Source organism: Lactuca sativa, chromosome 1 (assembly GCF_002870075.4).
Source record: "Lactuca sativa cultivar Salinas chromosome 1, Lsat_Salinas_v11, whole genome shotgun sequence".
Classification (NCBI taxonomy): domain Eukaryota; kingdom Viridiplantae; phylum Streptophyta; class Magnoliopsida; order Asterales; family Asteraceae; genus Lactuca; species Lactuca sativa.
This window is the reverse complement of record NC_056623.2, coordinates 92,573,241-92,586,226: the sequence shown is the minus strand read 5'-3', so window position 1 is coordinate 92,586,226 and position 12,986 is coordinate 92,573,241. Positions and strand designations below refer to the sequence as shown.

At 37.9% G+C, this 12,986-nt stretch overlaps 1 protein-coding gene across 1 annotated transcript; it reads right to left on the bottom strand.

Moving 5' to 3' along the window:
- Positions 1-539: 539 nt before the first annotated feature.
- LOC111915908 (putative F-box protein PP2-B12) lies at positions 540-6,729 on the bottom strand. The gene is made up of 3 exons (XM_023911547.3): positions 6,237-6,729; positions 1,447-1,565; positions 540-1,305 (listed from the first exon to the last, which is right to left on the bottom strand). The coding sequence occupies exons 1-3, from the start codon at positions 6,543-6,545 to the stop codon at positions 855-857; spliced, it is 879 nt and encodes a 292-aa protein (XP_023767315.1). The 5' UTR covers positions 6,546-6,729; the 3' UTR covers positions 540-854.
- Between the last annotated feature and the right edge of the window lie 6,257 nt (positions 6,730-12,986).

The window sequence follows — 12,986 nt, the reverse complement described above, 5'->3', positions numbered from 1 at the left end:
GTAACTTAACGATTCTGAAAATTCAAATCTTTTATTATCTTTTTGTCTTTTTGGCATAGTAGACATGTTTTGATGATATTATCTTATCTTTACGTTAGTGTTGATGCATTCATGCAGGGATTTACAAATGTAGTTAAAAGGCCAGTCAGCATGCATGGATTCTTTTTGTGACGTGACATCTATTTCAGCTTTTTAGTGTAATATTATGTATTCTTGCTCTGCCTTTTCTCAAAATTAATTATACGTACACACAATCCACTTGTATCAATATGGATTCTGTTTGTTCGTGGGATTTCAAGAATCATAACTAAACTACTTCATAGTGTTCTCGATGCTTCCATAATAATATACTAAGATAGTATCTATGGATAATGGATTGTACTTAGATTTTCAAACGAACATATAATCCTCAACTCTGTGTTTTAGAAAATCATTTTGATGGCTATCTTAGCATATTCTCCTCCAAAGAAGTAACTAGTAAACATATTTTCCCTCCAAAATAAACCTTCATTTCCCCACAAAAGAAAAAAAAAACATAGTGACGCTAATAAAACCCACATTCCAAGATTCAATCCAAAAGCATGGAAGCTTTCTTCCATTAGTAAGAGTATTACAAGAGGGATTTTCCTTTTAGTGCAATTTATTGAATTTCCTTCAAAACCCCATTCAGAATTTTGAAAGCTATGAGTCATTAGATATAGATAGCTTGCTTCTTTTTTCATCCAGCTCTTTCTAACCTCAAGGCTTCCTTCTATTCTAGGCTTTCCCTTTTGCAGCCATTTGAAATGACCAAAATACCCTTCTCTCAGCTTACGCTCAAATGAATGACTACAATAACAACCCGCTTAATTTCTTCAATCTATAGGCCGAATATCAATACCTTCAACAATGAGGCCAGATTTCCAATGAAGCTGACGTGTCTCCATAAAACACATCTCCACTTCATCATCAATCGCATTCTCGCCATTATAAAATCTCCCCAACTCAATTTCCATCCACCCATCCACCCGCCTCTGTGGGCCCCCACCCATCATCATCACTTCCCCATCTCTACACCCATCCTGCAAACCACCACCCGTTTTTGGTGGTTTCAAGTAAACAGTCTTTGCCACGTCATCATCATCATCATCTCCACCAACATGTCTCACCAATGTCTTCCCTGTGAAGTCAAGCCCATGTGAGATCTCTCCAATGTTGTACACAAGATATGCTGCATAACTAGTTGCTGATGTCAACATTTTTGTTCTGAAATTCCCCTTTATTTCAAGCCAACACACAGCTAAAAGCTCCGCTACCTTTGAAAACCTGAAAATTTGATATTCCTTACAAAAATCAGTAAAGATTTGTGTTGTATTTTTTTTAAAGTTAATGTCGTAAATGGGGAACAACTAACAACCTTGATGAAAGAAAGAAAACACAACGGGGAGAGAGAAAGGAAGGGGGGACCTTGATTCAGTTAAAGATCTCCACCTCCAGAAAACTAAAGTGTCTTGCCATGCAATTGAAAGCGCGTGTGCTCCTAACATAAAACATTTTTTCCCATTCTTTTTATTAAGGTAGAAGCTCTGTATCCAATCATATGATAAAATCTGGATTAGATACATATAACTACGTATATGTATATCACACACACGAGAGACACAATATTCACCATAATAAAAATAAAAAGAAGGCGTCTTTTTCCCTTGTAGATGTGATCAGTGAGAATCATAGGCTATAATACTCTACGTCTAAGGTGCTGTTTCTTTTTGAGATAACATGGAGCTGACTTAATAAGTAATCAATTATATATTATTACTGTTTCATAGTTGAAGTTAAGCATTTGTGACACTTCATTCCTCTTACTCACAGGTCTGTTGTAATGCACACTTCATTCTTTTCACATCTCACTTCACAATGAAATTTGGGTTAAGCTCATAATAGGCTCTTTCACATTCTGTTGTAGGAATTATCGACTCATTTACTTGCACCTTGATTATTTATCTACAATATGACAAACAAAATCTAACACATTCAACTTGACTCTAAATCAGAAGATTCATGATAAAGTTTTAGTTCTCTTCTTATTTTGCTTAGTGACTAGTGAGGAGGTCCTCTTCCCTTTTCTCTTTCTTCATGGTGTTCACCTCATCTCATGGCCACATCAAACATGCACGTTTCGATCACGATCAAGGTCCATACAACGTTTCATGAGCTATTTTTTGAATTATTTTTTATTTAATTTTAAATGGATTAGACTATTGGCTAATGAATAAATTTTAAGTGGATCGAGTCACTAAGAGAGTGTTTTGGGATAGCTTATTTAAAATGATAAACATTTAACTTATTAGATTATTGACTTATAGCAGTATCAAAAAGAGTTTTTAAAAAAATGTTTGACAAAGTTTTGATGAGTCAGTGAGGAGTGACTTATAAAAAATGGCTTATCTCCGGTGTAGAACCACTAGAAGCTATTTTTTTTTAAAAATCTCTATTTAAACACTAGTTTTAGCTTATACCGGTATCAATCTGATAATAAGTTAAAAAAACTCATTAAATAAGCTTTTAACCAAACACCCTCTAAGTGGATTTGAATATATAAAATATGAGCTTCATACATTTTGATATATATATATATATATATATATATATATATATATATATATATATATATATATATATATATATATATATATATATATATATATATATTAGTGGGTTGGCTTTCGGGTTTTGTTTTTACTATTAAGCAGGTTTTGGGTTCGGACCGTACCCAGAGCACGAGTTTTAACCCGGAACAGGAAAACATTTTCACTTTAATTTCTTTTATAGATATCCCCTACCAATATTTATCATTAATCTAATCATATATCTATGACGTTTCCAAATAGAAATAAGTGAATTTTAAGGATTTAAGTTACTGTTGTTATCGTCCTCTAATGATTATAAAGCCAAACAAGAACTTTTTTAAGTGAAATACATAATAAAAAGAATATATGATTAAATGATAATAATAATACTTTATTTTTTTCACCAAAATATGTTGTATTGGTTTTGAAGAGCACAACATAAAACTTATAACATTTATTTCATTACAGAATAACATATAACTTTATGCGACATCAATTTTTAAAAAAATCAGAGTAATATAATGCTACTTATTACCTTTATATTCATCTTCTTTTATGTATATTTTAGTCGAATTGTGAAAACAACAAAAATACGAATGATGGATGTTTCGTAGTAAGATTATAAGTTGAAATAGTACACTGGAGAGTAATATGACAAACAAAAGTCGAAACTGTAAACAACAAATATACGAAACCAATTTAGTGCTCATAACATAACTGGACCAAAACTGTAAACAACACTGCTAAAGTTTAATTTGGTCTAAAACCCGAAACCTGGTTTAGTACCCAGAACCGGACCGGGCCGAACGATAGACCCAAAAACGGTCCGGTTTTCAGTCTTCGGGTCAGTCCGGTCCAATCCGACCCATTGCTCATCCTTAGGACCGGACATAGACAAAAAAAAAAAAAAAAAACAACTTTCCAGATTGGTCCACAAAAAAATCTTCCCAATACAATTTATTAAATATAATTAAAAGACTAAATTGCACAAATGGTCCCTATGGTTTACTCAAATTGCCACCTTGATCCAAAAATATTTGGATTAGCACCACAGGTCCAAAGTTTTCATTTTGTTGCGACTTTGATCCAATTTGTTTTAAAAATATTTAAAATGACGGATCTTGATATATTCTTTTTCTATATTATTTATTTATTTATATGTTTTTCTGATTAAAAAAATAATCTCTCTCTCTCTCTCTCTCTCTCTCTCTCTCTCTCTCTCTCCACCGTATTCCCCTACATCTTTTTACTTTTTACCCAAGAACACTTCATATTCTTCATTTCTTCCTTCTTAAATCGAGATGGGGTTTTGCAGACCAGATTCCAGTGTTCTTGGATCTATTCTCCATGATTTCATCATCGTCTCTCAAAAACCCATAAAGCAATATGAAAAAACCCAGGAAATCGATCTATGTGCAGATTCAGAAACTGACCCAAAATCCATACATGCAGATCTTGATCTAGATGTGGATTCTTCAATAATGTAATGGTGGGAAAAGAAAGGAAAGATTTTTGAAAAATCCGTCTGATGACCTTCATCAGTTGTTACTTTGAGTTTTCAATTTTCATCACATCTTTAAGACTCTTGAGCTCACCTTGAGCTTTCTCCAATTGAGTCTCCAACTCTGTAAGTTGCGTTCAGAGCTTTTGCTAGTTAATCGGCTCAGAATGTGCACTTCTCGACGACCAGTCAGTCATTGGATGGTGTTGTAGCAGATTAGAGTAAAAAAACACTGAAACCCAAGAACCAAAGATTTGAAGAAAAAAAAACAGAGAGCCCTAGATCGGCGTTTTTAATGGTTTCCAGATTCGAAGACACGTATGTATTCATCTTCAACTGATTATTCATGTTTTTCATCTTCATCTGGGTTTCTTGAGGATGATTTGTAACGAGAAGCACACATATGTTTGGGTTCTTGAGATCCTGGGTTGTTCGATGGTAGGTTTTTTGAATTTGGCTTTTTTTCGTAATGGTGGATTTCTTAAAAATCAAGAACATGAACTCAGAGATGAACACATATTTGCGTAAAAAAATTCCTTGGATATTCAATTCTATTCTTGGGTTGAAGATTAAACACAAAAACCGTTTCCTAAATAACACACACATTTGATTTCTCTTTTTTTTAAATGATTTCTAGAAATATATATCTTTTTGAAATTGGGTTTTGATTTCTGATTTTTGGAATGGTGGGTTTCCTAAAAATCAATAACATAAACTCAAACATGAAAATAAATTTCTGCAAAAATTTCCTCATATCTTTGATTATTTGGTTAAAGAACACAAATAAAATCATAGAGAGAGAGAGAGTTTCTTTTTTATTTTTTTTAATTAAAAAAACATTTAAATAAACAAAAAAATAGAAAAAGAAAAATACCAAGAGTAAATCCGTTATTTTAAATATTTTTAAAACAAATTGGACCAAAGTTACAACAAAATGAAAACTTTGGACCTGTGATACTAGTCCAAACATTTTTGGACAAAAATGTCAATATTGAATAAACCACCACAGTGCAGTTTAGTCTAATTAAAACACATGCACTTTTAGGAAGTTGTGTAACTTTGCACAAATGGTCCCTGTTTTAGTGTAAATTTGCAAAAATGGTTTTTGTGTTTCACGAAATTTCATAAATGGTCCATGTCTAATTGGGATTTTAAATAATTACACAAATGGTGCCTTCTTTTATGTAGATTTGCAAAAATAATTTTGTGTTTCCCAAAATTTCATTAATGGTCCATGTCTAATTGGGAATCTATATAATTGGGCCTTGCAATTGTACAAAGTCACAAAAATGGTCCATTTCTAAGCGATTTTATAGAAATAGACCTGTGGTTTTTCAAAAATAGAAAAGTCATCTTTGCCTAATAGCAAATTCTAGAAATGGTCCATCCTAAATAGCAACATTAGATAAATGGTCCCTATGTTTCACAAAAGTTACATAGATAGTCCCTACGTAATATTGAAATTATAAAAATAATCCATGTGTTTCTACCCAAGTACATAAATAGTCCATGTTTAGGCAAAATTATAGAAATGGGCCCTATATTTTACAAAACTACATGAATGTTTAAATGGTCCTTGTTTGATAGAACAAATTTAAGTGTGCATGCAAATTTATAAAAACGGGTATGCTTAATAGAAAAATTTTAAAAATGGTCCTTTTGTTTCTTAAACTCATAGAAATAGTCCATGCCTAACTGGAAATTTACATAAATCGTCCTTATCTTTCACAAAATTACACAAAAGGTCCTTGCCTAATAGATAAATTGTCGATCTATTTTATTAAAATACATAAATGGTCCCTACAATTACCAGAAGTACAAAAAAGACCCTGCCTAATAGCAAAATTATAGAAACAATCCCTACATTCCATAAAACTACGTAAATGGTCCTTGCCTAATTACGAAATAACAGAAATGGTCCTTGTATTTCACAAAATTACAGAAAGGATCCCTTCCTAAAACGTTATTCTTTTTTCTTAAATCACTTTGGCCATTAAAGATTCAATCCGTGCAGCTGTAAGAATTGATACACTATAATATATTAACGGAAAGGAAGTATACGAAAAAGAGTAGAATAATCAAACAGTTGGTGGTAGAGATTAAAAAACATGAGCTAGGGACCTTACCAAGTTGCCATCATCCAGAAGGATCGGGGAATCACACAGACGAAAGTACAATTCTTTCTTGGATGAGTAAACCACCGGAGAAACCGATCGAGCAATGATGTCCAGGTAATCGGCCGGCAAAAATCGCTCCCAAACGGCGTCGGAATCAGCGAAACACTTGAAACCCCTAGAAATCGAAGACGCTCTACCCACATCGCGAGGTGAGGTTTGTGATAAAATATACGACACACAACCTTCTGAAAGAAGCGCAAAATTTGTAGGCTTCACAGCACTTGTTACACCTGAACTGCCTCCTCCTTCATTCTTCATGGTGAAGGACTTTATCTTTTTCTTTAAGACACAAACAAATAGTTATCGAATGGGAGAGATCTGGGAGCTTTATTGAATAACGGGCCATAAATTTTGCTGTGATTGGTGATGGGCGATGGCCACCGTCATGAATTTCTGGAGGTTTCTGCTTCGTTCACTATACGACCAGCCGAAAAGGGTGTGAACGCCCATCTACCCTAATAAATGAAAATGACTTTGCCACATGTCATTCTCTCATAAAATTAGCCACATGTCATTTTTTCATAATTTGAGATATATTTATTTTCCACTTGTCATTACTTTAATTTTCATTTTCATTATATTATTAATTTGGTTTCCATAAATTAAACCTATATTAATTTCAAATTTTAAATTTCAAATAATTTTACAGTTCAAACATTTGTGTTTATCATTTTGTTATAATTAACCCGTTTAGTACACACTAAACACATAATTTTAGTTTATTTATTTTTTGTATGTTTTTTTTCTCATAATTTTCATTTATTTCAATTTCAAATTCAAATAAAATTTCTATTTAATCGTTGGTACTTACCATTTTGTTTTAATCAACCCGTATAATATACGGGTCTCACAACTAGTAGAATAATAATGATAAAATGCAAAAACTGTCATGTGTTTTTTATTTATTTTAATCCAAATCCAAAAATATTATTTTGCAAAAATGATCGAGTATATTACAGTTTTGCAACCTGAACTTTGTAAGGTGTATGTGGTTTATTGTAAGTTGTAGATTTTTGGGTAAAATATGGGTTTTTCGCACTCCGTTTTGGTATTAAATGGAATGCGTATTATGTAAGATAAACTTGCTGATATATGATACAAACAGGGTATAATGGCTTGTAATGACTAATGACCATAGTTACAAATGATAATTACCAACAATTTGTACTTTAAGACAATTTAAACCCATCAAGAAACAAAGAACTATTAGGCTAGAATGAGTGGTAGCATGTATTAAGTTATCGTCACATCATATTTTTTATGGACACCTTAATATAGTTTGACGATATGGAGTGATATGTGTGTAGAAGGTAAATTTTTTTTCTTAAATCAAATAAATATTTATTTAAATATTAAATTAATATAAACTTTAATAAGGTACAAGTTATTAAGCTGAATTTACAACTGTTTAAAGTTGAAACAATGAAATGGTTAGTGGGGACCACCTGCTATCCTTTTCATATTCTCTTTCGTCTTGCCAAGCACTTGGCAAGACGATCGTTACACATGAGTTTAACAATTGTAAAAGAGTTGTAGTGAGTAAGCCATGTAAGCATAGCGAAGGAGATGACGAAGTCACTCCCTTCGGTCTTAGTGTCCCACATATTTATACATTAGTTGCCTTATATATGGTATTGTTGCAACATAAGTTAAACCCTTCAAAAAGTGTTCACTTGTATTTTTGGTACTTACTTGATATTGTTGTAACATTTTTTTTTTCTTTTTCTAAGTAATATAGCTATATTTTTTGGACCAAAATTTCAAAAAATCAGCTATACTTGTTACTTAGAGACCAAAAGTATTAATTTTATTTAAAACATGGACAAAAAACATTACAAAAACCTTAAATAAATATAAAAACCTACAAGAGAAAACATATTAGGACCGAAATAGAGAACAAAAGATCAACTGCAGTCAAGGACCAAAAAGGTAATTTATTCAAAAAAAAATTCATATGGTTAATGACTTATAAGTTAATAAATTTATCCCATATACACATTTAGTCACTTATATATTTTTTTTGTATATATATTAAGTCATTTATGATTTTTGATAAGACCTTATTCGAGAGGGCCAATCTCCACAGAAAAACAGAGGAAGAAAAGAATGATAACTAGATCAATTTTTTGATAATTTAGCCGTATTCTAATTGAAAGAGAGAGGTTACAAGTGTTCTTGATAGAAAGCATAAAAGCTAAAAAACAAGAAATGTAGCACCTGGTTCCTGGTACGTAAAATTTATCTTAGTGTTTTTCATTTTTAGCCTTGGACTCGGCGAGTTGCAGGTCCGACTCGCCGAGTAGAGGCGGGATCCGGAACACGTTTAAGTTGGCGACTCGGCGAGTCCCCGCTGTCTGATGAAACCCTGAATTTCAAGGGTTTGCACCCTATTTAAACCCTCTTATCCGCCCCCAAGCTCGCCCCCATTCACCCTCAGAGCTCTATACTTCGTTCAAGCCTTGTTCCTTGTGAGTTTGAAGCTTTTTGGTGTGTTTTCTTGAAGATTTGTTGAGGGAAGGAGTGTGGATCAAGAAGAGAAGAAGGAGGCCAGGCATATTTGGGTTATCTCAATGATTTCCTGGAGGTATAACTTAGTTTCCCTCTGTTTTCATGCTTATTGTCCTTTGTAGCTTCATGAAAGTCCTTCTTGAGCCTTTCCCCAAGCTTGTTTGTGCATTGTGGGTTGTAATAAGTTGTTAGCCTCCGGATCTAGGCATGATTGAGCTCCAGGAGCTTGGATCCACTGCCTTTATGGAGCCCTATTGCATGAAAGCCCTAGATATACTCTTTTGATGCATTTTGAGCCCTAAAACCCTCATGGGTGTTTATTTACACGTAAAGTTGGAAACTTTACGTGTTAACCAGGCCCTAGAAACCCAGATCTATGATTGTCATGAGTTGGATTCAAGCAGAATCACGTGTAGGGGTGAAATAGACCCCGAGGATCGGTTGTTAGGACCGATGGGTAGTCAGCACCCCAGAACGGCTTGACACGGGTAGTCAGCACCCTAGAACAGCTAGACACGGGTAGGTCGGCACCCCAGAATGGCCGTACCGGGTAGGTCGGGCACCCTAGAATTGCCCGGCAGTATGCATGATATGTAAATGTATATATGTGGTATGTTGGGGGAACTCACTAAGCTTCATGCTTACAGTTTTCAGTTTTGGTTTCAGGTACCTCTTCTTCGAAGGGGAAGGAGTTGGCGCGGTAGCGGTACATCACACACATGCTTGTATTCCGCATCATGAGATCTTCCTGGGGATTTGTACTCTGACACTTTTATGTTTTATCAAAATGTTTTCCAGACATGCACTATCTTTTGTGAAATGATATGATTGTTGAACGTTTATTTCTAATGTTTTGCTAAGTACATGTTATAAAAATGAAATTTTTGGCTCATATTTTTGGGATGTTAAAAGTTGGTATCAGAGCCCTGGTTTGAGGGATTCGGACACACCTTCGGGGGTGTTTGAACTCAAATCGAGGGATTAAAAGATTTTGGAAAAAGAAAATGTTTTCTAAAAGGCTAAGTAAAGGGTTTTAAGAAAGAACAAAGTGTGTGATGTGTGCGGCCGACCAAGCTCAAGTAAGTATTCCCCAAAGTACCCATACAAGCTTATGTTATGCTTATCAGTTTCAGTAGAACAGCATGCTAGAATAAGACTAAGGATCTAGGAGTGATGCCTTATGTGCCTGCTTTATGTGCTTCAGTGTATGAAAAGTTGCATGCTAGAATTGAGTAGACAACGGTAGGATAGCTTGTTTAGGTTATGCCTGATAGTACGAGTTTAGCATTGTATGCTAGTTCAGTTTTTCTCTACGAGGATAGAGTTGCTTGAGATTGTTTCCTTTTGTCCAAATGATGTTTGCTTTGTGCTTTGTGGGATTCTGAGTGATGGGAGTTAGCCATTAAGTGAATATGTCACGTCACATGTGATCAGAGTTGAATAATCTTAGAGTGCTGGATTTGGCCCTGTTGCACAGCTCTTGTTTGAGTCTAACTGTTATAGGGACGAATCTGTTACTCAAAGGATTATCTGAGCCTCATCACATGTGATGGTGTTCAGGTAATGGCTAACTGGCATCACAAGGAGGCCTTCAGCAGCTGAGGACCAGGTCGAGTAGAGATAAAGATATTCCTAGGGTAAGCCTAGGATGAGTATAGCGGTGGTCAGTGGTAGTGACAGGGATCTGGTGGAGTCAAGGCATCCCTTGGAGAAGGTACAGATAGATGTGGAAGGTATTATGGGCCCGTACTACTGAAAGCAAAGTATCCGTACCCGAACCGAGGAAGGCCAAGATAAGACCAGGAAACTTGTAGTAGGTGTGATTCCTCTAGAGGTATCAATATCACTAACGATTATTATTTATGTGTTTGAGAATGGTGGTACTACGCTCGAGGCCAGCAGTTGGCAGTACAGGAAAGGGATCGGGTTCGGGATAAGGTTCCGAGCCAGTAGATGAGGGGCTACGCGAGTTCATCGCGTAAGAGATCACCAGAGGCATCCTTGAGTCGACCCCCATTATCTTCGAGTCGATCAAGGAAGGGATATTGGAGTTGATGGAGGATTGCCTCCGGGCATTTAGGAGCGACATGGCATCTGGCCAGTCGGGATCTCGCACACTGTCCTTCAAGGACTTCTGGGGCAGTGGTGCACCGGATTTTCACGGGGCAAAGGACCCCATAGCTGCCAGACGATGGATCACAGACATTGAGTCTGCACAGAAGATTAGCTTCTGCCTTGAGGGGTCGAAGGTGAGGTTCGCAACAGGATGTTTACGAGATCGAGCTAGGGATTGGTGGGAGTCCGTGGGGGACTCGTTGGGAGCCTCGGCTGTCGAGGCTATGACTTGGTCGAACTTTGCGACCAGGTTCAGGGCAGAGTCCGCACCAGCTGTCAAGCTTCAGTAGTTGGCCAAGGAATTCTTGGATATGAGGCAGACGACGGAGACTGTGGCGGAGATCACCGCCAAGTTCCGGGAGAGGGCATTGTTGGTGCCCCAGTATGCGAGTGATGAGGACATGAGGAGGACCCGCTACCATGATATGCTCTGAGCTGATATTCGGGAGCATGTCAGTTTTTCAGCTTGCCCCACCCTGGACTCTATGATTGCCAGGGCGAGGGAGAGGGAGATAGATCTGGAGCACATCCGGAAGAGGAAGTCAGAGGAGGGACAGGCAGGAGGGGCTTTGGGGAAGAAGCCCAAGGGACCAGATGGTAGGCCAAAAGGCCAGTCAGGACTGAGCCGCTGCAAGAAATGCGGCAGACCTCATGAGGGGGCGTGTAGGTTGGGATCGTCGGGCTGCTATAAGTGCGGCAAGACGGGGAATTTCAGCAGGGATTGTACCTCCCCTGCACCTGTGTTTCAGACATTGGAGTTGCTATGTTTTCACTGCAACTAGAGGGGCCACAAGAAGGCCAGTTGCCCCCAGTTGACAGCATCAGCGCCTGTTAAAGCGCCGGCTCCAGCTACCCTGCGGATTACAGATGGCCGGCAGGGCAAGGCAGAGGCTCCAGTGGTGAGGAGCCGGGCGTTTCAGCTGATGGCAGAGGAGGCACGCGCCGCACCCGATGTGGTGACGGGATCGTTCCATGTGAACGATATTCCTGTCCAGGTGTTGTTTGACTCGGGTGCCACCCGATCATTTGTTTCCCTTGCGCTTAGCAAGAGGTTTACTGAGTCTTCGGGCATGTTGGATTGCCCTTTAGAGGTAGAGATTGCCGATGATCGATCGGTACGAGCATCAACAATATTCAGGGATTGTGTTCTGAGGTTATTTGAGGAGCGTTATTTGGTGGATTTGGTTCCCATCCCATTGCGGGGGAACAAGGTAATTATAGGCATGGATTGGTTGAGCCCTAATGGGGCGGTGATAGATTGCGCACAACAACTAGTGCGGATCAGGACCCCGAGTGGGGGAGAGTTGGTGATCCACGGCGAGAGGCCACAACGTGGACCAGCAGTATGTTCGGCAACGAGAGCTAGGCGCTACCTTCAGCAGGGTTGCGTGGGATACGTCGCGTATGTTATAGATACCCGGGAGACGGGTAAAGCGACGGTGAGCGAGGTTCCAGTAGTGCGAGACTACACTGATGTGTTCCCGGAAGAGCTTCCTGGAATACCTCCAGAGCGTCAGGTGGAGTTCAGAATCGACCTAGTTCCTGGTGTGGCTCTAATGGCCAAGGCACCCTATCGGTTGGCTCCTCCCGAGATGCAGGAGTTGTCTACGCAGCTGCAGGAGCTGCTAGACAAGGAATTTATTCGACCGAGCAATTCACCCTAGGGAGCCCCGATCCTGTTTGTGAAGAAGAAGGACGGGTCACATCGGATGTGTATAAATTATCAGGAGCTGAATAAGGTAACGGTGAAGAACCGTTACCCACTCCCGAGGATTGATGACCTCTTTGATCAGCTGCAGGGAGCATCTTGGTTCTCCAAGATCGATTTGCGTTCAGGTTATCATCAGATGAGGGTCAGAGAAGAGGATGTACAGAAGACCGCGTTTCGGAATCGCTATGGCCATTATGAGTTCGTGGTGATGCCGTTCGGGCTCACCAATGCTCCTACCGCGTTCATGGACCTCATGAACCACGTGTGTAGACCGATGTTGGGTCGGTCGGTGATAGTTTTCATTGATGACATCTTGGTTTATTCCAATACGCAGGAGGAGCACAATGAGCATCTGAGAGAGGTTT

Coding starts and splice junctions, on each gene's coding strand:
- LOC111915908 (XM_023911547.3), bottom strand. CDS start 6,545: ATGAAGAATGAAGGAGGAGGCAGTTCAGGTGTAACAAGTGCTGTGAAG. Junction 1,566..6,236: donor TTCTGGATGATGGCAACTTG/GTAAGGTCCCTA, acceptor GATTGGATACAG/AGCTTCTACCTTAATAAAAA. Junction 1,306..1,446: donor AGATCTTTAACTGAATCAAG/GTCCCCCCTTCC, acceptor TCAAATTTTCAG/GTTTTCAAAGGTAGCGGAGC.